The sequence below is a fragment of the Taudactylus pleione genome, unplaced genomic scaffold (assembly GCF_031769625.1).
Source record: "Taudactylus pleione unplaced genomic scaffold, aTauple2 ptg000053l, whole genome shotgun sequence".
Lineage (NCBI taxonomy): Eukaryota > Metazoa > Chordata > Amphibia > Anura > Myobatrachidae > Taudactylus > Taudactylus pleione.
The window spans coordinates 20,565,705-20,589,617 of NW_028284455.1; the positions used below are offsets into that span (position 1 = coordinate 20,565,705).

The 23,913-nt window shown below is 44.9% G+C and overlaps 1 protein-coding gene across 4 annotated transcripts in view; it reads left to right on the forward strand.

The window, feature by feature from the left end:
* The window catches only part of RARB (retinoic acid receptor beta), a 941,440-nt gene that overhangs the window by 804,793 nt on the left and 112,734 nt on the right, over positions 1 to 23,913 (forward strand). For 3 of the 4 annotated variants that reach the window (XM_088462736.1, XM_088462737.1, XM_088462738.1), the window contains one exon: positions 4,982 to 5,123. The exons of the other annotated variant lie outside the window; for it this stretch is intronic. In XM_088462736.1, the coding sequence (XP_088318862.1) occupies positions 4,982 to 5,123 (142 nt within the window). The remainder of the gene's footprint in view (positions 1 to 4,981; positions 5,124 to 23,913) is intronic. 4 annotated transcript variants of the gene reach the window in all.

Here is a 23,913-nt window from a genome sequence, read left to right on the forward strand (position 1 = left end):
TTTGCAGATGGCCTTGCACTCAAGCAAGATTATGACTGTTTAAAGCGGGACAAAGCAGTTTTTTGCTATAACATCACTACCTGGTGTACCTTGTTCGCACTCAGGGCCTGATTCAGACCCGCTCGCAAGCGGTTTGATGGTGGGGTGTGCACAGTGCGCGTGCGCAAGCCCCGGAGCGAGAGAGAAATTCTCTCACTCCGGGGCTTGCTATAAACGGGGCAGCTCGACAGCTCGCCCCGTTTTGTAGGCGGGGTGGGGGTTCCTGAAGGAACGCCTGCAGTTTGCGGGCGGCCAGGAGGCCGGGTTTTTTAAAACAAAACTCTTTTTGCGAGTGGCTCTGAATCAGGTCCTCATTCCATTGAATGGCAGGTTTATGGCACTCAGAGATACAGTGATAGTTTCATCAATAAAGGAGTTTTGCAGGCTCAATGTAAGCTCTATGAATGTGAAGCGAAGCTGAGCTGTTTTAAGTTTTAAGAACATAAGCCGATAAGACAGCCAGTGTTCTACCTGTACTCGTTAGGGGTTTCAGAACAAATGAATGACCTTACTGATCCAATATCATAGGATAAGATGTAAGAGGCATAGGGATTGGGGCCAAAGCAGAACTGAAAGACCCCTATGCAACTTACTCAAAACAAATCAATAGAGGACAGTTAGGATGTTAGCTTAATATTAGGTGAATGGAATTATCCTAAGCTGTAACCCTTGCTCCTTAGCACTAAGCCAGTTAATAGCTGACAGTTTAGAGTACAATAAATGTATTAATGCAACTTATCAAGTCAAGTTTTATTTTTATTTTATATTGTGTATTCATAAGTATTGGTTATATGTTTCCAGTGGCAAACGCAGGATTTTGAAAGGGGGGTTTCCAAATCCTTGGTTACCGAACCAGTGAAAAGACATCTAGCCTCAAATAAATAGATAGATAGATAGATAGATAGATAGATAGATAGATAGATAGATGGAAACCGCTTACACAGGGTTTAGGACCACTACAGTAAAATATACCACTCAACCTATGACGGGGTACACACACACTGACTGACACAGACACACACAGACAGACACACACCCCTATCACTAAAAAAATTAATGCAGCAGGCAAATAAATACAGCCGACATGATTTATTAAAGACCCCTCTCCCGCCAGTAGTGGTCCCCCCTTTGCAGTGCTCCCAGTAGTAGTCCCCCTTATGCAGTGTCCCCAGTAGTACCCCTTATATAATCCCCCAAGTAGTAGTGTCCCCAGTAGTGCCCCTTATATACTGCACCCAGTAGTAGTCCATCCAGTAGTGCCCCTTATATAGTGTCCCAAGTAATAGTCCCCCTATTCAGTGCCCTGAGAACGGGCCACCCCTCTATTCAGTGCCCCCATTATCAACCCCCCATATACAGTGACCCCAGTAGCGGCCACCCCCTCTATACAGTGCCCCCAGTAGCGGCCCCCCCTATACAGTGCCCCCAGTAGTGGCCTCCCCTATACAGTGCCCCTAGTAGCAATCACCCCTCCTATACAGTGCCCCCAGTAGCGCCTCACCCTATGTAATGCCAGTGTCACTGCCCGTGGCCCTTACACACACACACACACAAAAACCCCACAACTTACCTGAATCCCCGCTCCTGCCGGGACCGCCGCTGTCCGCTCCTCCCGGCATGACGTCTCTCCCATAACCCGCTGTGGCGGGAGCCGGAAGAGCGGAGCTCATGAGTGAGCTCCAGCTGCCTCCCTCTATGGATGCAGCAGCCAATGAGAGTCTGTCTGACTCTCATAGGTTGCTTAAATAAACACACCGCCGCCGGGTAGTACGAACCTACTACCCGGTGCCGGTGGCGGTGTGCTTGTTACTGTGTAGTGCGGACCGCACTCTCTGCAGTCTGCACTACACTTTGTGATCGGCGGACAAGGGGTGTATTTGGGTACTCAGAAACCCCCCTCCGTGCGCACCTGGTTTCTATGATTGTTTGTATGTGCTTTGTAGAGTGATATTCAGATGGTAATGCCCTGCATGCTCAGACTATGAAGGCATTGCACACTAATGTGCAGTAAAGACAAAACATTAATTATGTAATCATATTGCAGAAAGTTAGGTACATCTGTTATTTACTTTATTTGTATGGGATTTCTGTAGCTTTTCAAGAGGTCTGTACCTACTAAACAATTTCCCTGACTAGACATTATTAACCACATGTAGTACAATGCCTCTGTTGTCCTTATTACTGTTAGAGTAGTTTGTTTTGTAAAGTCACCTGGTAAATGGTGTGCTTTACTGTCATAATGTCACCCTCCCGTTACTGATGGTAGATCCCATCTGATTTTCTGACTTGATAATTGGCAGAGTGTCGGATCCATCCACTCCTTGCTTCAGCTCTAATGCAGTGGCCGCCATACAAACATCATTATTCCTACTACAAGTGTACTAAACTCATGGAAGGGGAGAGGAGTCCCAAAGGCAGAAAGCCCCTTTGTCCCCCCGCCATTGGAATACAACCATCATAAAACAGTTTGCATAGCTTTAACGTGCTATATTTTCTGGGTACAACATCTCCGATATTAGAGCACCAGTGTTACATTAACTATTAAGAGGTCTACAGAATGTATTGTTTTTTTAAGTATTGAATGGGTTTGCCATAGACACACTTACTGACTATAGCTACTGTACACTGAAGTGCCAACATTCCTTTATCTATGCTGTCATGTGTGTAGCGGGAATACCTCATGGAAGACATTACCACCCACCATGGAGAGCACAGTGGCCGACAACAGGTGCTTAATGATCGTGACCACCGTCGTCTGGCCAGAATTGTCCATGGTAACAGACAAGCGACACTGGCTTAAATGACATCTACATTCAATACAAAAGAGGTACAAGATGCATATCCAGCAAGTCATTGCAGCGTTCTTTAGCTTCCATGGGATAAGGGTGCAGAAGACCCACCTGAGTGCCCCTGCTAACACTACGAAACCGGACACAGCGTCTCACCTGGGCTTGTGATGTCACTAATTGGACCACTGGCAACATGTGGCGTGGTCCGACGAGTCATGGTACAAGTTTTTTCAGGCTGCTAGTAGGGTTCGGATGTGCAGCAGACCCTATGAGGACATTATAACCCAGTTGTCAACAAGGCACCATGCAGGTTGATGGTGGATACTATAAGGATGATCCACCTGGCATGGGTTGGGTCCGCTGGTTCACCTGAACACGTCATTGACCAGTAGCCGCTATGTTGTATTGCTTGATGACCATTTGCAACCCATCGCGAACTTCGTGTACCCCCACAACGTTAGAATATTCCATCAGGATAATGCACCATGTCATCGGTCCCAAGTTGTCCAGAACTGGTTCGAGGAGCATTCTGGTCAATTCTGACGAATGGTGTGGTCACCACATTCGCCTGACATGAACCCAATCAAACATTTATGGAATGTTGTGAAGAGGTCCATTCACACTCAAGATCCTGCATCTACAAATATCAGAGAGCTGTGGGAAGCTATCCTGTCGACATGGATCAACATCTCTCCAGAGGTCTTCCGTCCACTTCAGTTGCTGCCCTATACCGGGCTAGAGGGGGTCCTTCACAATACTAGGCATCTATCCCATGACTTTTGGCATTTCAGTGTATGTCCAGCACTGTCCAATTGTTATTAAAATGCCTATGGTGTGTTTAGATGTTTAGATCAGAACTGGATGAATCACCATGGTGACTGAGAAATGAATACCTCTAAACTATCCTGGTTTTGTTGGAACAGTATAGACCTATATAGGGGCGGAGCTTACATGAAAAACTACAGTTGCGTCTGAAAGTGGTCTTTTCTGGGAGGATCAGGGTTCGGCTTATTTTGATTTGTTTATGATTGTCTAAATGTTAGGAGGTATGGAAATGTATACTGAGTTGGACATAATTACTGTAAAATACTCTGATCCTGATCTTCCTATTTAACTTCCTTCATCATTTATCTGGTATGAACTAATTAATTGGTCAGGGTGCCAATACCCTTCTCATCAATTAATTTAGCATAGGTGTCTGCTAGAAGGAAAAGTGGCAAATTGTGAGTTAGAGCATCTTGTACTATGTGAAACAGGTCATGTTGGAAACATTGGGAGCATGTTCCCCTTTTGTAATTCCATATTCCCCTCTGCATGAAAATATAGCTGTGAATAAGAGTCCTCTCTGCAGAGCTGATTACTAGGGATAACCGTTGTGCATAGCTTATATAACTGTGGCCAGTGTCAACATACTGTTTTGAAACCCTAGTGTTATTAGCATATGTTTAATAATAGTACACCTCTGACCACAGAAATAACACGGTTTGTTGTCACACTATGAACGTGATTACTCATAACAGTATACTAGCTCTACTGGTTCTTGGTAGGGGCATTGGAGTGGGATGCAGGACCAGAGAGCAGTTAGTCACTGACTAGTGGACTGATGAAGGTGCATACGTGCTGGTAAATGTGTGCTCAGAAGTACAGGATAATAGAAAAGATGATGCAGGATGGTTAAAGGCACTCACACAAATTCTTCCTTACAACACTTCTGTTTGGCTGTATAGCTGTCTAGTACCCTGTCATGATCCAATGTAACCCAAACAGCTATTGCTGGTATACAGTTTTAGAAATGATGCTATGTGTAATATGATTCTATAGATATTCCTAGCAAGTAACTGGTTAAACTCTCCATGAACCTTTGTCTGTCTGTCAGGGGGTATCATCCAGTCCTCCGGCAAGCAGCAAGTCCTTAGCTCCGGTATCAGCTTCCCAGCTCTGCATCATAATCTCTTCAATATGCTATAGTGTTGATTAAGCGGATCGCTCTAAAGAGCAAGGAAACGGATACAAAGTCTTTAATTTTTCATTTGGGTTTTGCAGGGTCACATTATCCAACATTTATTCAATAGTGTTTAATTAGCTAAATAGAAAAATCTGCGGTGTGGCAAACGCACTTTTCATGTCATTCTTTTTCGCCCATTCCACTACAGGGCTTCTTTCGGCGGAGTATTCAGAAGAATATGGTTTACACATGTCACAGAGAAAAGAACTGTGTTATCAATAAAGTGACACGGAATCGCTGCCAGTACTGCAGGCTACAGAGGTGCTTTGAAGTGGGAATGTCCAAAGAATGTAAGTTCAGTTAAAACAAATCCTTGTTTCTATCAACAAGGAAAGTAAAATGTGCTGTATATATTATATTATATGGTGAAGAGTCTGTGTTACTCTGCTTACCCCAATGTTATATCCCATCTGCCTATTTACTAATATGTGTAGTGCTATAAAATCCCCAAATACATGCTCTAAAGGTGGGTACACACCTAGCAGACATATATGCAGATGATGGTTGTTCATACACAACCATATTCCTTCTGTCCGTGGGTCCTGCTGGCCAGGGGTCACCCCGCGACCCCCTCCTTGCGGCTGTTGCTGCAAGTGTACGGGCGGTCGGCTGATCGCACATACTGTACACGTAGCACGATGGACAGATATATCTGCCATCGGCTGTGCAGCACAGCCAACACAATATATGTCTGTGAAGAACGTTGTTCACAGACACTTTGTTCACAGATATATTGCTGGCACACACTGGCCGACGGGCACCTGATATATTGGCTGATCAATTGATCGGCCAATATATCTGCCAGTGTGTACCAAGCATAAGATGCCACAAAGTCCTAACGTAGCAGCTAATAACCATCTGCCTACTCGGGAGGTACACAACATAGTAAAATGTAGTGGTTGGGCCAGTGATGGTCCTCTCTCTAGAGGCCTTGACACTGCACTTCTAAGCAGAGCTTGCACATGGCTGGAAGAGGAGGCTGTGGTTCTCGGGAGAGTGTACCACATTGTAGGGCCTCCAGTAACAGCCCTGCAGGGTCACCACTATATATTAGGTTCATCACGATATATATGCAACATGAGACTTGTTACTTTGGAAATGTCCTTATTCCTAATCGGTCAGTGATTGTTTTTTATCTATTACATGAGTTTAATAATTATTATTAATTATTATGATTGCTATGATTTATGATGTAGTTTGTAGCTGACATGCCACTTAGCTTCAGCCCAGTCCTCACCTAGGGGCAGATGTATTAAGCTCTGGAAAGTGATAAAGTGTAGAGTGATAAACGACCAACCACTAACTGTCATGTTACAGGCTGTGTTTGAAAAATGACAGAACGGAGCTCATTGGTTGGTCGTTTATCACTCTTCACTTTATCACTTTCCAGAGCTTAATACATCTGCCCCCTAGTAGGAGATGTAACGAGCCTCCTAAAGATTGGAGAAGTTTATCATAGCGACCAACCAGCTTCTTCAGTAGCTAGGATTTATCAAGTACATTCTATAAAATGATTTGTAGAAACTGATTGTTGCTATGGGCAATTCTCCACTTGCCCGCTACTCTGCTCTTTAGAAGACTTGCTTCATCTCCCACCTACTTTTTTACCCTACTCCACCTAACTTGTTAACTGGGAGGCAGTCTATGGTGCCACATCAGCAATTGTAATTGACAACATTAGAAAGCTATGCACTAAAACAGCTTTGGATATCTGCCCTTTTTGAAGCCCTGCCTTGCTGATGACCAAAGTAAACATCAAACCATGGGCAAACTATTTATATTTTATCTCAAGCCACAGAAAACAGCCAAGCCATAGGTATTTCATTTGCCGCTGCTCAGAGCATGTGCAATGGGGTTGTAGGCAATAGACAACTCACACAGCCTGTTGAGCACCCAGTTTAACAAGAATTCACAACTTTCTAACATGAACTTGTCAGAATATTGTTTTGAACTTGATTAAGGTTTACTCAGGTGCGACTTGCTATTTTCTCTTCGAATTCGCATAGTGAATTCATTTTGCAATCCAATTAGCAACTCACACTGAACCCGTTGAGATTGAATTCCCATTTTTCCATTCGCACCTGCCTGAAAGTGAGAGATGGTAAGGAAAATTTTTATTTTAAGGTTACAATGTCAGGACACTATGCTCTGAACCCCTTGGACACCCCCCCCCCAATGAATAATTAGGCAATTGGAAGTTTCCAATTAGCTTAATTAGTCCAATAATTACATCTAATTTTTTGGGGGGGGGGGTAAAAAAAAATTGTCCTCAAATTATCCCAAAATCAACTTTTTCGTTAGTATAGGCACCCCAAATTTAATCAACAATCTTTTTGTATTGAAAAATAAGAGTTTTTTTTACCAATTTTTTTATAATTAATCAAAGTGCCCTCGAAGTACCCCCCCCAAAAAAAACCACTTTTTTCCCTACTTTTTTTGTTCTATTTGCATTTTTCATTTAGTTAGTTTGATATTAAACGAAAACAGTTTGCTTTTAATCAGTTTTTTGCATTTAAAAAAAAGCACAAATCAGCCATGTTACACCATTTAAAAATCTTCAGTATCTCCCTAATGCCCACAAATAGGCTTCCATGTGGTCCTGCTAACTAAATTATACATTTTGGGGGGTCCAGGATGGACTCCCTACTTTCTCATGCACTTCTCTTGCATCGCATTTGGCAGTCAATTCTCAAACCTCCACTGCGAGTACCGACAATAGGCATTTTTAATTGGATTGGAGAATTCTCGGGTGCGTGCATTTTGGCGAAGCTGACGAGTGTCATAAAACAAACTCGCTACTCGCAATTCGCACCTAATTGACCAGGAGTTCCCAGCTACGGTCCTCAAGCACACTAACAGTCCAGGTTTTAAGGATAGCCATACTTGAGCACAGGTATACTAATTAGTGATTTAACCATCTGTGCTCAAGCATGAATATCATTAAACCTGGACTGTTAGTGTGCCTTGCGGACCGAAGTTGGGAAACACTACACTATACTTATTTCCTTTTTTCTCATAAGAGATTAAAATGTAAAATTCCACTGTCCATATGGGATCAGTTGTGCGGTAGAACTTATTGTGATAGAGCACTCCTGATTATATATTCCTTACAGGCCTGGCTTTTTCAATTTCAATAATGTATATCTACACAAGTAGAGCAATCACAGAATTTTAATTATTTTGCCAGCCAAAGAAGGACAAACCTAGGAACAAGGGAAAAGGGCTATTTCTGTTCAAAGGATTACAGTGAATAACAAATCCCCTTGGTAACTCATTCAATTAACATGTTGCACCATTTTACTTAAACAACTGCTGTGCTTAATTCATTTTAATGTGTTTTAGCCCTTAGTCAGTTTGAGCTCTCTAAAGACAGAGGTGGGAAAAGACTTGTTGGATAGTTATGTGTATGTGCATTTAATTAATCTACAAAGATGTGATTAAAAGTTTGTCCTTCTTGTCTTAAAAGTAAGAGTTTGATGACTTTCTGGGAGAAAAGAGCAGTCAGTTTTTCAGCACATGAATGAATGCCAACAGAAGGAGCTATAAAGTCCCTCCAGCACGATCTATTCCATCAGGTATGGAATGCTCTGCTTTAGGGTTTCCACTTCTCCATCTACTCTAGTTACTGGGTTATTTTAAGGTCACTTACACGTTGTGGTTCAACGATTAAAAGGTCATAGCCAAGGTCAACACCTGGGCTGAGTCACACATAACTAAGCTTTTCACTTCTCCTAACACTGCTTAGTAAATAGACCCCTATATCTACTGATATTTATTTTCAGTTTTTTTATGTGTGGGGGAGAGGGGCCTGGGGTCCATCTGATTGTCCCTTTCATTGAGTTTGTCTTTGCTGGACCCTCCCCTGGGATCAGCCACCATATTTAATTTACTGCTACTGACAGCAGAGATCAGTCTGACTGGATCAGCTCCATCTTATCAGAAAAACCTTAGCAGGCAGACAGGACCCACTGTCAGTCTGGATTATAGGCTGATACACTCCTCCTCCCTGATGCTGAAGTCATGGATACCACTGGCCTACCTCTAACACTCAGCAGGCCACTGATTGCTGCCCTTCCCAGTTAGAATCCTTAATAGAACCCAGTTAGGCTCAGGCTAGAGATGAAATAACACCTCTCTTAGGTGTTACCACTAACCTCTAGCACCGATGACTCATGCGGGTAAACATCCATCAGCCAGCCTCTAAGAACCTGCTCAATGCACTTCTCCAGTGCATGAGAATCAATTGTGTTCTACATAGGTGCTCCTGCTCCAGATCTATACTCTCCAGTATAGTTTTCTTCCAGTGTTGTTTAAACTCTGTGTTTTGTTTCCTTGACAGCAGTCCCTCCATACCCACATTTCTATTCACAGTGTTTCCAGGCAGAGTCCTCATACCAGCTAAGTACTCTGTTGCTTTCATGGTGGGAACCAACTACACTGGGCCACGACCTGGGCCTTCATTTAATAAAGTCCATATCCTCTTGCTGGGATTCCTGGTGAAGTCTGAAGGGGATCTTAGACTCTGTGCCAGGGTATTTGGTTGAGCCATAGCCCCTGCCCTGGGATATGACACAACTCTTCTGTGCTTTCTGTGTTGAAATATATCTGTATTGAAAAAGTTGCTTTGTGTCATATCCAGGATGACAAAAATAAACCCCACTACCTGATGACGTAAAAAGATAACTACAAAGGGGAAAGGAAAAGCAAGCCAATCAATGAAATTCACATGAAGGTGAAAAACCTAAATACAGAAATGTAAAGTGCAGCCTTTGGCAATGCACCACTAGCTGCCCCTACTGCCTAGCAGAGCATCACTGGAGAAGTCTCTCACAGCTGCTCATCCCTGTACTGAACTGTCTGGTGTGGCTTCATTTTCTTCCATGCGAAACCACTCTCCCTTGCTGGCTTTCAAAGTCTTTCAGGGAAAGTAAGATTGAATGATATTATTCACAATTTGCTCTATGTTCTGTAAAGATGGTTATGTAATAGCAGTAATTGCATCAACCCATCTAATGAGCATTTCTTCCACTACCATGTATGACAGATTAATAGCCCATGAATTCATTTTCTGCTTGTTGTGCTTCACAAAAGTATTTCACTGAGCAATTAATAAACTGGTAAAGAAAATAATACTGTTGTTTTCTTTATTAATATGATGTTAACTCCGAACAGAAAAGCATCTTACAGACACCTTTTATCGTGTTCCTTCAGTGAATTCCTTTCTAATTTGTGACTGCATAGAAAGGTCATTCATTAACCTCATTCAGGCTATTGTCTGTTCTTTCTTCTAGGAACTAGATTCTATGTAAATTGCTAAACACACTGTTGTAGTTCCTGAAATCTGTTCACCTACAAATATGACAACTAAAGTGCCAATTTGGTGCATATTATTAAATGAACCACTACACAGAGAATAGGTAGTTTTTATTGGGAAATAAAGTTGTATTACTCAAACAGAGATTAATGTGTGTTGGGATCATAGTAATTGAATATGGGGTCAGATGCAAAGCTGATCGCACTCCAGTTTGAGTACTGTATCTTGCGTGAATTTGTTGAAACTGAGGTCATGAAAACAGAAGAATGCAGAGTGAGATGGGCAGTGCCAGATTAAGGTCCACATGGGCCTGGAGCTGAAATTTCTGAAGGGCCTATTGTGTGACACTGCAGGGGGTGTGACTAGTGATATTTGTATGGGGAAAGGGAGGGGCCGATATGAACATTGCTGTGGGGGTGTGGTCTGGAATATGTAATGTGGTTAGAGCAGAGCCATAACTAGACTTTTTGGTGCCCTGTGCCAGAGAGAGCATTGGCGCCCCCACCCCTCCAATGTTTAAACAGGGGACATAAGCTAGTGCACCTGAAAAAGGGCCATGGCTTCATGGGGAAGGGCCAGGGAAGAGATATGGGAGGCCAGGAGATGCTGGGGATAAAAGAAAAAGAAGTTATTAGTGAAAATGATAATAAACAGGAAAATTGACAGGCCCAAACAGCGCCCCCTGCCCTGCGGTACCCTGTGCCATGGCACTGGTTGCACTACTCTAGTTACGGCCCTGGGCTAGTGCCTATATTCAGTTATTTCAATCTCCTTCCCCACTTAACTTATATCAACATTGTAAAGTGCAATGCTGGGTACACATTTAACGATTTGTACCCAGCACGATCTCATAAGAGACGAGACCAGCGGGGGTCCCGGCATTGGCAAGTGCATACACACTTGCCGATGTGGGGAGCGACATCGCAATGGCAGGGGCCATGCTGCATTCGGCAGCATGGCCCCCGCTGAAGATGTCCGATGTTGCTGACGACGCGCAAGAGCGTGCATCGTCAATGACATTGAGTGTACACACTAAACGATGTTGCCGGATCGGACGACATGTTGTCTAGTGTGTGCCAGCCATAAGTCTACAAATAAACAAAAGTGACCACCATAAGGAGCATCAGTGACTGACATATAATGCAAAGAGAAAACTCAGTAAACCCCCTCCTTCCTATGTGAATTTCTGGGGTTGCAGAGAAGGATTCAAGCAGATCTCTCTTTTGCCTCCATACTGCGAGAGCTTTGGCCGCGCACATTCGCTCTGGTAAGTATCACTGCTAGTTCAGTAGTAGTGTTCCTGCTCCAAAAAACAACTGTCTCGGCACAGGAGTAATACTGACATGCGCATGAAATTAAATATTCATCTTTGCAACTCATGGCAACTTGGATACTTAATCGTTGGGGGCCATCCAGTCCCTGATGATGAATAGGCCCCTCAGTCTGATCAAAATAACCAGACCCTCAGTCTCACCATTAACCCCTTGTTTACCTCCTTCTCATAAAAAACCTTCATAGTTAGTAACTACATTGTTTATTAACCTTTCACCAGTACGAAAACCTAGTCTTCAAAAACTAACCCCATAATTCCCAATGGTAGTGGATAGCTCCCCTTCAGTAGATGTACCCTGACGTCATCCGTTACTGTTCAACGTCATAAGTTACTATCCACGTGGACATAGAGGGGGAAGCATCTCCCTCATTATACTCCTCTTCCCCCCACCCCCACTCACAAGAAGCTGTTTGTATTCCCCCCCCCCCCCTGTTGTTGATCATGTTAATCCCAGCATTTGATCAGAATGTGCTGCCAATAAGAGGTGGAGGCCGTGTGTGCTGAACAGTGCTGCAAGTATAGGCTGCACGTCCCCAGTGGCGCACACGCTGCTCAGCATTTTTTTTATAACAATAAAAAAAAACTTTATCAAACAGCCCCGGGAAGCTGCTCGCCCCTCTATCCAGCATCAGTGTGATCTGAGCTCTGCAGGTTGCAGCGGATGCTTATTGCAGAGTTGAAATACTGAATGCCGGTGTCAAGCCTGCAAAGCTGGGAGTCTGGGGGCGGAGCATATGTGATATTACGCAGCGCAGGGAAGCCCTTAACTGCCGCACCATTATTAATGTCGGGATCTGATTTACCCTGATGAAAACGTTCTCTCGGGTGGGTAGAGAGGAGGAGGGGGAATGACGTCCCAACATGGTTTGTATGGGGGCCTGGAAGGATGGCAGCTGGCAGGCTGTCAGTCTCCTGTGGGCCTATTTTCATTGGCTCCACCACCCCTTTGTTAATCCAGCCCTGGAGACGGGATCCAAATGCATCTACACGTGTGATGGGGTATCCTCACATAGGAAAACTTCATTAGGGGCGTGTTCACACCAGTAGGTAGTTAGGAGGAGGAGTATCATTTGCACCTGGAATAGAGCAGGTGCAAGTACACCCTGATGATGATGATGATGATGACTATCTCCACTTATCTCAGTTTAGGGAGTAGTCAGTATAAGATGTGGCTGGATCATGCTCTGAAATATTTCTATTCTGCGTTCTGATCATTTAAAATATGTACATATACACACACATATACTGTATATATATAATAAAGAAAATTATAATTTCCACTGCAACAGCAATGGGATAATTTACCTGTTTACAGTGATAAGCCTAAACTGGACTCACGTGGCAAACATTTGCAGAAAATGTTGAGATCTTCTGAAGATGGTTTCCTTTCTTTTTGGATGTAGCATATTTTGTTTAGGTTTTTTTTATGTTTCCGCTCATGTACAAGGCAAATTCTACAGTTGACATTGAAAACGTACACATTGGAACCCTGGAGGCAATGCCTGGGGGCGATAAGCATTTAATTAAGTGCAGGATTTCACTCTCTGTGCCCTGAATACATAACAAGGAGTTTGTTGTTTCAGAAATAGAATAACTGTTTAAATAAGAAATATGACGTTAGCATTTTGGGAGGATACATAATTGTTTGGATTACAACTGAACGAGATCTTAGCTTTTCACTTTCAACAAATGCAACATGTTTTTTACAGGGAATTTTAGGCCTGGTTAGCTCTCTGATTGACAGTTATAATGGAGTTCGAAATATAAGCAAGCTTAATAGACTGACCCACTTTCTTTTGTACTTTATCACTGCAAAAACAGTAAATGTTAATATAGCCCTGCATTTAATTGGCTGTGTATTCTATCTTATGTCTTTAAGAGGTGCTGCTTAAGTGGCAGGAAACATGAAAGGCCAGAGCAGAGAACGCTAATTACTTTAGAATTATGTGTTTTATCTCTTCGTGTTCCTTTCAAGTTATTATATACTACTGAGAAATTTGATTACAAGTAAATTTAAAGTAAAAGTGTAACATTTACAACTGAGCAGTTTAGAAAAACAGGTTGAACCAAAAGATTTATGGTATCCGCAATTAATTGCAAAAAAATAATAATGGAATGGAATCCTAGAACACTTGTCTAAAGCTGGGTACTCACCTAAAAGATATATCTGCAGATGATGGTTGTTCATACACATTAAACATCTGTCATCTGGCTGTGGGTCCCGCTGGCTGGGGTCGCAACCGCCCGAGCACACAGCACAATAGAAAGATATATATGCCATCGGTTGTGGGGAACAGCCGATGCGATATGTGAACAACATCGCTGGTACACATTGGCCAACGGGCATGTGATATATTGACCGATCAATTGATCGGCCAGTGTGTACCCAGCTTTACTTATACCCAGCCTCACAGAGTTTGTGTAAGTTTCCACAGACACCCTCCCGCATTGCTTAAGAACATTTGTCTAGTGTGTGTAGTGCTTGACATAATTTTGAATATGACTGTGCCCGCAAACGAGCAGGACCCTCTTACTGCTCTGTCTGTCTGTTATAACTTAGTCTTGTCTTATTACCAGTGGCGGCTCCAGAGGTGGGGCTCTAGCACAGTCCAAAATTCAAATAGGGGAGTCACGCCAACTGCCCTTTCAAACTCTGCCAAACACTGCTGACTGGCTCACTCGCAGTTGGTGTTGGTCCGCTATTTGAATTTTGACCCGTGTTGCAGCCCCACCTCTGGAGCCGCCACTGCTACTGTTTGTCCTCAGTTATAAAGTGCAGTGGAATACGCTGAAACTATATAAATAACTGTTATATATATATTTATATATATATATGTAAGTGTAAGAGGTGGGGGGGGTGTGCAACCTCGGCTGCGGTGCCGGTGGACTCGGGCACTTACCTCCTGACTCCCAGACTCTCACCTTCAGGCCGCTCCCGTCGACGGTCCTGGAGCACAGGTCGGACGCGGACAGTCGCGAACTGGGTTTCCACTCCTGACCCTGGAAAAGAACAAGGTGCTGAGGCGGGGTGACCTCCACTGGGATCAGTGGATGGTCGTCATTGGCACTTGTGGCCTCAGACTGGCTACACCTACGTGCCAAGCACAAGGGTGTACCCCGAACGAAAACGCCCAACAGGGAAAAGGGAAGTTGGGTGACACACAACACAAATGGCAAACAAAACAATTACGCTCACCAACAATAATCTTGTCCCTTTGCTGGACGAGTCCTGATCTCAGCACCTGTAGATGAACACAACAGCAAGAGCCCCGCACAGGACCCGATACAATAACAGATACCTTACCACTGCCTACCTTTAATGGGGGCCTGACTGTGGGAGATACAGCGACTTACCAACAGCCTACCTTTAATGGGGGCCTGACTGAGGGGGGGTGCAGCGACTTACCAACAGCCTACCTTTAATGGGGGCCTGACTGAGGGGGAGAACGTCCTGGTCCCAGCCCGGTCTACCTTTGATGGGGGCCTGACCGCCTGACCAATTTTCACGATGCTTCTAGGGCCTTCTGCCCTTGCGTACCTGTGGCCTAGCCTGACTGTCCCTTGTCCAAGGCCTAGCGCCGAACTACAAAGATCACGGCCTAACGCCGACAGCAACAACTCCTATGGCCTAACACAGACTCACAGTGACCACGGCCTGGTGCCGAATTAACATACCCCACGGCCTAGAGCCGACTTACCAAGAGACACGGCCTAGCACCGAATTACCATGCGACACGGCCTAGCGCCGAACTACCATGCGACACGGCCTAGCGCCGAATTACCATGCGACACGGCCTAGCGCCGAATTACCATGAGACACGGCCTACCGCCGAATTACAATGACCCACAGCCTAGCGCCGAATTACCATGAGACACGGCCTACCGCCGAATTACAATGACCCACGGCCTAGCGCCAAACTACCATGAGACACGGCCTACCGCCGAACTACCATGACCCACGGCCTAGCGCCGAACTACCATGATTCACGGCCTACCGCCGAATTACAATGACCCACGGCCTAGCGCCGAACTACCATGAGACACAGCCTACCGCCGAACTACCATGAGACACGGCCTAGCGCCGAATTGCAATGACCCACGTCCTAGCGCCGAATTACAATGACCCACGGCCTAGCGCCGAACTACAATGGGGCACGGCCTAGCGCCGAACCCTGGTGGTCTAGGGAGGTGTGAGGGACTTACCAGTCCCGGGGCCTCCGGCGGAGCCGAGCCTGACCCAGCCTCCGCGTGGTCTTCACCGGAGGTGGAACAACGTCCGCCACCTCCGGGCTTCCTGCAGTCTTCACGTGGGCAGCAGTGGCCGGGGCTAGCTCTTTTGCGTCGCACACTGCTGCCCCAGGGCCTCCGGTGCCTTCTCCGTCTTCACTCCTGGTGGGCGCCGGTCTGCAGCTCTTCACCCGGCGGGCGGCAGCCTGGGTGAGCTCTTTTTCGATGGCCGCCGCCCGGCGGGACTTCCGTCGTCTTCCTTCTAGTATCTTCGGGAGCTCTTCACCGCTCCGTCCCGGCCGTCGCACTTCCCGTCCTCTCCTCGCGCCAGCTAATTCAAGCCGACGCCAGGGGGCGGGGTGATGACGCGGCGAGCTACGATTGGCTCGCCGTGGCCATCGCCTGCTGGCTGCCGATCTGTGAGCCCTGATTGGTTCACAGTCGGCGCCACATTCAAAGGGGCACGTGCTGATTGGCTGAGTCTGAATCCACCAGGATTCAGACTTGCCATCACGCCCGTGGAGTAGCGGCGGCAATCCGCCGCTACCTCCACGCCCACTGCGCCGGATGGGGGGTGGGATCACGACCGATCCTGACCCGCCGGCCAGCTTGCGGATGGGCCCCGCCACACGCTCGAACGGGGCTGGGATCTCTCCGGATCCCACCCCACTCTGATGCCCGGGGCTCCCGCTGCCCCAAGGCACCCCCACCATCCAGGCGTGGAGGGTGAGGATGCCTAGTAGCAGGGTGAGTGACCGCACTGGTACACTCAGCCCTGCTACACTAGGAGACCCATCACACCTAGGGTCACTTCAGTCTGTGTTGCGCCCCACCCCTCTCACCCTGGCTGCTGCCCTGTCTTGCCCCTACTCTGCTGCTCTGCCACCCCCGCTCCATGCCCATACTTATCCCGTTGTTGGAGGTCCGCCCTGTCCTACTTCTCACTGGCTAGGTCTGACCCGTCTGCCTAGCAGTGGTATATGGGACAGACCTATGCATGTATGTGTGTATGGCTAGTTGTTACAAAAATACAGAAATTCAAAAATCTTTAATCACAACCAAACAGGAAAAATTACAAACAAAACATTATTCTTTCTTCTACTTATATTGGGTGTGTTACATCCAATAATTATTATTAACAATGAAAAACATACTTTTCAGAAAAGATATATTCATAACAATCTTCCCCCGACAGGGGTAAGTTATTATAGGGTTGGGGCAAATTGTTACCTATAAAATAATCTATACATAATCTTAATATAAAAAGTGTTGATTAGAAAACTTTGTATATTTATCACAAAATCACATTTGGCATACATTTGGTATATAGTCTGATGACAATGACAGACAAGTAAATGCTACTCCATCACCTTTTACACAAGCAATATGAGCCATCCCATTACATGCAATACACTGGACTTACTCCTGGCCAGGTTTCGACAGATTGTAACTCTAATGGAGCATACACACGGTCAGACTTGTCAGATTTGTCAGATGAACGATTGAACGATTTGAACGATTTTACCAAAGTTTTGAACGATTTGAACGATTGAACGATATTTGACTGCATTAAAATGAATGGAATCGTCCAAGTCTGACTGCAAACACATCAGATGTCAGATATCGTTATCTGACAAACGGGAACGCGCATCGTTGATCGTCCATCGTTCAGGCATGTCAGATATGTCAGATTTTCCTTCAGATATGAACGACTGAACGATTTTTAAATCGTTATCGTTCATATCTGAAGGAAAAATCCGACCATGTGTATGCACCATAACACACATTATACAGAAACACACGTCTTCAGAACAAGACAATGTTTTGGCTACTTTCTTTTTTTTAGATTTTGATGTCATTTTCTGAGTCTTTTTATATTTGCCTAGTTTGGCCTCTTTTTTTTTCATTTCTTATATTTGCCTCTAATACTAGCTGGTCTTTAATGGGAGTGTCAGTGAGTAACAACTTGCCTCCGATATTGTGTAACAACTTGCCCCAAGTGACGTCAGTCAACCAAGATGGTCATAGCTTGATTTCTGTGCTTTATTTCACGATTATAACAATGATAATAAATACACTAATGGTCTGTGATTCTAACAAAATGAATGGTCCCTGGGGGCAGTCAGCACCTCCGGGACCCCCAGAGACGCCCCCATTTGCACTAATATCCTATCGGCACCGGGTTTTACCATGGGGAAGGACCCCACTGCACAGACGGTAACATTTTCAAACATGTTCCCAGTCACACGAGCCGTGGCACGACGTGGGTGTGTTTTTAGATTATTTGTAGCAATTTGCCTCTGTAACACCTATATGAAAGGTTAGATATAAATTTAATTATCCGCACTGGATTTGTATATGTAGCAGCTCAGTTAGAGATAATAGTTAATGGTTAATAGAACGAGCGCTGTAAGTGAGTGAAAAAGTTCTGTTTATGTTTTACAAGCCATATGTCAGAAAGTTGTAAAAATAGATACAAATAAAATGTTTAAAAACACAATGCATGCACAAAGAATAAAAAGTAAGGTATATGCTGCATAAGTATTATGTTTATAGCCCTTTTGAAGGGTTAAAGGAGAGTCCCGGTCTATCGTCTGAGAATAATAGAGACACCCTCGGAGCGCAATTACTGGAGGGTCTAGCTATACCTACTAAGCTGGCCCTGTCTCACCTCCTGGCATCTATGGATGACGTCACTCAGGGATCTTTATGGATGACATCACTTGGGGATTACACCAGCCAGACTCACGCTGGATTGATCTCAGCGGCAGCGCTATTGAAAAGACCCGCTACACACCGCCAGATGCCAGGAGGTGAGACAGGGCCAGCTCTTGCAGGGCCTGCAGCTTGATGAAACCCTCTCCCAGTCAAGATGCAATGAGTTTGTAAAATTCTTTGCAGATAAAGTATCCTCCATCCGGGCTGGAATCCCCACAGTGCCATCAAAGGAGTGCCAAACTACCAAGCCTGCCAAGGTAATCCACCTGTTTTCATGGAACAGCTTTGACATAATGGATGTAAAAGACATTGCTAAAATAATCAGAATGTTGCGACCCCCCCACCTGTGATTTGGACCCTGCCTCAACCAAGCTTCTCATAGGGTGTATGGACATGCTTGGCCCTCTAATTGTAAAAATAGTTCAATGCTCTTTGCGAACAGGTATTTTTCCAGAACCACTAAAGGAAGCAATTGGTAGACCACTTCTTAAAAAAAATAATTTAGACCCCGACTGCATGACCAACTACAGATCGGTATCAAACCTTCCTTTTCTAGGAAAGGTCATTGAGAAAGTGGTGGCAATGCAACTGGAAACCCACCTGTCTACCCATGATATTTATGATCCATTCCAGTCAGGATTCAGGAGAAGACATAGCACTGAAACAGCTCTGGTATGTGTGCTTAATTATCTTCTGATGGCAAGAGACAGAGGTGATTGTTCAATCTTAATCCTTCTGGATCTCTCCGCAGCATTTGATACCGTGGACCACGGGATTCTAATTTCTGACTGGCAGGTCACAGAGAGTATCTTCTTGAGTAAACTCTTCATCACCTGTGCCACTTCCATTCGGTGTCCCACAGGGTTCTATACTATCTCCATTGCTTTTTGCAGTATACATGCTACAATTGGGTGAAATAATCAGACATCATGGCCTGGTCTACCACTGCCATGCAGATGATACACAACTGTACCTGTCCTTTGCTCCAGGTACAAAGGAACGCATAACAACCCTAAATGGCTGCCTAACTGAGCTTTAGGAGTGAATGAGTGCCAGTTGAACCCTGATAAAACATTGGTCCTTATGATAGGTCACAGGACATGGTTACAGCATAGCCACCCAACAGGACTTACACTTGGGGGTTCAAAATTACAAAACACTGAATCTTGGTATTGTCCTGGATAGTGGCTTTACACTTAAACATCAGGTATCAGCCACAATCAAATCCTCATTCTTTCATCTGAGGAACTTTGCCAGAATCAACACTTAATTCTCTCAGAAGATCTGCCTAAAGTCATACATGCATTTATATCATCACGCCTAGACTACTGCAACGCCCTCTACCTTGGTCTCCCAGGAAAAGAATTGCACTGCTTGTAGATGGTACAAAATGCAGCTGTCAAGCTATTAACCAACTAGCCCCATTCCAGCCACATACAGTAACACCCATTTTCTACTCCCTTCACTGGCTACCTGTCAGATGGCAAATTGTTTTCAAGATTGGCTTACTAACTTTCAAAGCCCTACATGACCAGGGCCCAAGGTACCTGAAGCAGCTCCTGATTCCTTACTGTCCCACTCGATTACTGCGATCCGTTGACGAAGGCTATTAACAGTACCTAGAATCTCCCGGAATTCATCTGGGGGTTGAGCTTTCAGCTTTGTTGCTCCGACCTTGTGGAACTCACTTCCCCGCACAGTTCGAGAGGCCTCCACTCTAGAATCCTTCAAAAATAGACTCAAGATGTCCCTTGTTACTGTTTTGTTTTGCAGGTTGAGTCTCCCATATCCCATAGAGTGTGCCCAGAGTCTACTGCGCGTGCGCAGTTCACCGGGAAAATGGCGCGGCAGCCATTTTCCTTGTGATTTCTTACTGAGCATGCGCAAAATGCCAGGAAAATGGCCGTGGCGCTGATCCCACCGGGTCTGTAAACAGATTTTTCAACCTAAGCCTGTAACCCTCACAAACACATTAGTAACAAAAAGGGATTTTTAGAGGCAATTCTTTCACACATGTTCTCTCATACCAAGATATTCTTTAGAATACTAAATTCTGGGCTGATTTAGAATTGAATGAAAAATGTCAAATTTTTTGTATGAACAAAGCTGAGTCTTCACACTCGGGTAGATTTACTAAATCTTCTAAAAATAATGGTGATTCTAACTATCATTATTTTAATGTATATTAGAAAGTGATACATATAATCTAATTGGCTGCTATTGGCAACACCCACTTTTCATTTTCAAAAACTTTAAGTAAATCTTCCCCTTGGGGGTATATTGACTAAAGTGCGTGTTTTTAGAAGTGGAGATGTTGCCCTTAGCAACCAATCAGATTGTAGCTATTATCTTGTAGAATGTGCTAGATAAATGTCTAAAAACCTGCACTTTAGTAATTATGCATGTATGTTAATTTGCACACATTTTACCATGTATGCAACTAAAATCTAGGGTATGATGCATCTGGAGCAAAGAAGTGGCCATTATCATCAACTCTCCCAATATACTGTATGTAGTTTATAAATTAATTAACATCTTGCAGTTAGCATATTTCAAGTGTAAATAAAAAACAATGCATTTCAAAGTAGCATGATTAAATTGTGTTAGCCCACTCTTATTATATGTCTCTTCTCTTACTTGGCGTCTCCAAGCACAAGGCAGCACAAGTTACGTGAAACTCTATGTACAGACATAAGATGTGCCCGTGTGCACTAAGACGCATCATTACAGTGCACAAATGCACTTGTTTGCAGCTCTACTATGTCTTTCTTTTATTGTCTCAGCAGCACTAGAAGTATATCAGAATCTGATAGGTGTATGACAGCATTTTACGTACATATCCTGCAATAGATGTGTGGGTGTGCGTTTTGGAACATGGACATGACCATGGGATGCAATCGGGAAGCTGGTGGTCTAAATGCTGACCGTCGGCATCCCGACTGTTTAATGCCGGCAGGTGTTTAATGACTGGCGTCGAAATACCGACGCCGGCCATTACACCTATGCCGGGAGCCCGACACCCGGCTTGCCGATCGAAGGTAAGCCGGGCGACGGGCACAGACAGCCGTGGGGGGAGAGGGTTAGGTTTAGGGTTCCCGGGGGGGACTTAGGGTTAGGCATCCCCCCGGGAGGTTAGGTTTAGGCTAGGGGAAGGGGGGGTTAGGGTTAGGCACCCCCCCGGGGGACTTAGGTTTAGGCTGCGGGAAAGGGGGTTAGGTTTAGGCACTTGGGAGGGAGGTTAAGGTTAGGCATCCCTAAGGGAGGATTCGGGTTAGGGGATAAAATTAGGTTAGAACATACTTACCTTAGGCGATCGGGATTTTCACCCCTGCTGGGCTCACGCTGTCGGGATTTGAACCGCTGGCGGTAAATCGTATGTATACCATGGACACTGGAAGAGGTTGAAAAGCTGTTTTTTTGCTTTGGGGAAAATGGGATCCACAACCCTTGAAGATAATACTGCAGTATCTTCTTAAATTCCCAACAGCTTGGTTCCAAGAGGAAATAGCATATCAACAGTAAAAACAAATACTTTCAATTGCGTAATGTATGCAGCACAATAGCCAACTCTATTTAAAGTAAAATGTACAGGAAATTACCTTGGGCCAATATTCAGAACTGAGCAGCTGAGGCATTAACATGGAAAGAATAATATACACCATAAATTAGCTAAGTGTGCTTTTTCCTCATTCTTGCAACCTTTCTACCTAAAGTCAGCAGTTTATCTCAAGCTGTTACTCACTGTCTTATTTTTGTTTTACCCTGAATGTATCCCTAAGGTATCAAACAGAAAAAGGACAGCTTCTTATCTAGCAAGCCTTGCAAAACACACAACCTCTTTACTCCATTTCAGACATCATATGACATCCAAGTTACAGCCTTTGTTTCCCTTTCTGAGCTAAGATAACTGGGTCAGTTAATCCAAGTAGAAAACTCTATTTTAGTGAGTTAACTCTGTGCGATAACACAGACTAGAGGAAAGTCATCTGTACAGATGCGTCCACAGAAATCTTACTTCCATGCTCGTTAAACAGCCCTTCAAGTTGCGCCATGCCGTGGCGTGACTCGGTAGTGTTGCGCGTCTTTTCATGCGACTTCTTACCTCCGAATGCGTCTTATTTGCAAAACGATGCAAATAGGACGCACATGCAGCTTCACTGCCACAGCCGCTTACACTGTAACATAGCATTTTGCATGCAGATACAGCCAAGGTGGCACACAGAATATAGGTATGCTGCATATCATTTTAATCAGCAGAAGCTGCTCGTGCATCCTAGTCTAATCAAAAAATGCATTTGAAGGTAAAAAGCCACACGTAAAGAGGCTCGGCGCTCCTGCGCAGGGCTGCCATCAGAAATTGTGGGGCCCGGTACTGATAAAATAGGTAGGCCCCCCCCCCCCCGGAGGTATGCTGCAGATAATGTGCCGTGGATTATGTGGGTGGTGCTACTTTGGGGTGGGGCATCAATTGGTGCGCAAACCAGTTTAAAAATGATCAAAGTTTGACATGTGGGGGCACTTGTTAGGGAAGGGTGGTTGGACTAGGGGGGGCAAAGGGCAGGGAAGGTTGGCTGGACTGGGCGAGGGGCAGGGCAGGCAGGCTGGACTAGGGGGTGTACAGGACTGTGGCAGGACAGGGAAGACAGGCTGGCAGGGCAGGACAGGACAGGGAAGACAGGCTGGCTGGACTGGGGGGCTGTAGGGAAGGCTGGCGGGCTGTGGCAGTGCAGGGAATACAGGCTGGCTGAACGCCACTGATCGGCCAAGCCGGCCTGGGGGGAGAAGCAGTCGGCAGGGGAGCAGAGTCAGCTAGGGCAGCTAGGGCAGCTAGGGCTGCGGACAAAAGGCAGGAAGGTAACGCCTTTTTTCCTGCTTTTATCAGTTTCTGCAGGTAGGACACAAAATGCTTCTCTCTTCTATATAAATATCATTCCTACATAGCCCTTGGGGGCTGCAAGGATGGGTAAGGAGAACTTAAAAGGTGGAGAAATCAGTGATTTTGTCACACTTTTAATGTAACTAAATACAGCTAAAATGCTGGAGAAAAGCCATATGTTTATTTATAAATTAGACCCATATAACATGTGATTCGACATCACAGCTGCATAGGTGATTCTTATGCATGCAACAATATCCACATAAATGTGCATAGAAAATCTAATACAATGTATGAAATACACATTCCTATTCTAATATACCTATTGTGACTGTATTTGCATTTTAATTAACATATTCTGCTTAGGAGAGAAAGAAAAAACGAACTTTCCTGTGTGCTCCCAGTAACCAGCTGGTGGTAATAAGTGGAAACCTGAATATCAAAGTGGGAAAGCTAGGGCCTTCATATGAGGGTTCTTTAGCACCAGGACCATCATACAGTCAGGTCAGTAGTATATTGTATTCAGGAGCAGGGAGTCCCACCTCACCTTTACGTAGCTCAGTCTGCCAGCAGTGAACGGAGACTTTGGAGCACACGAGTTCTATTTGAGGG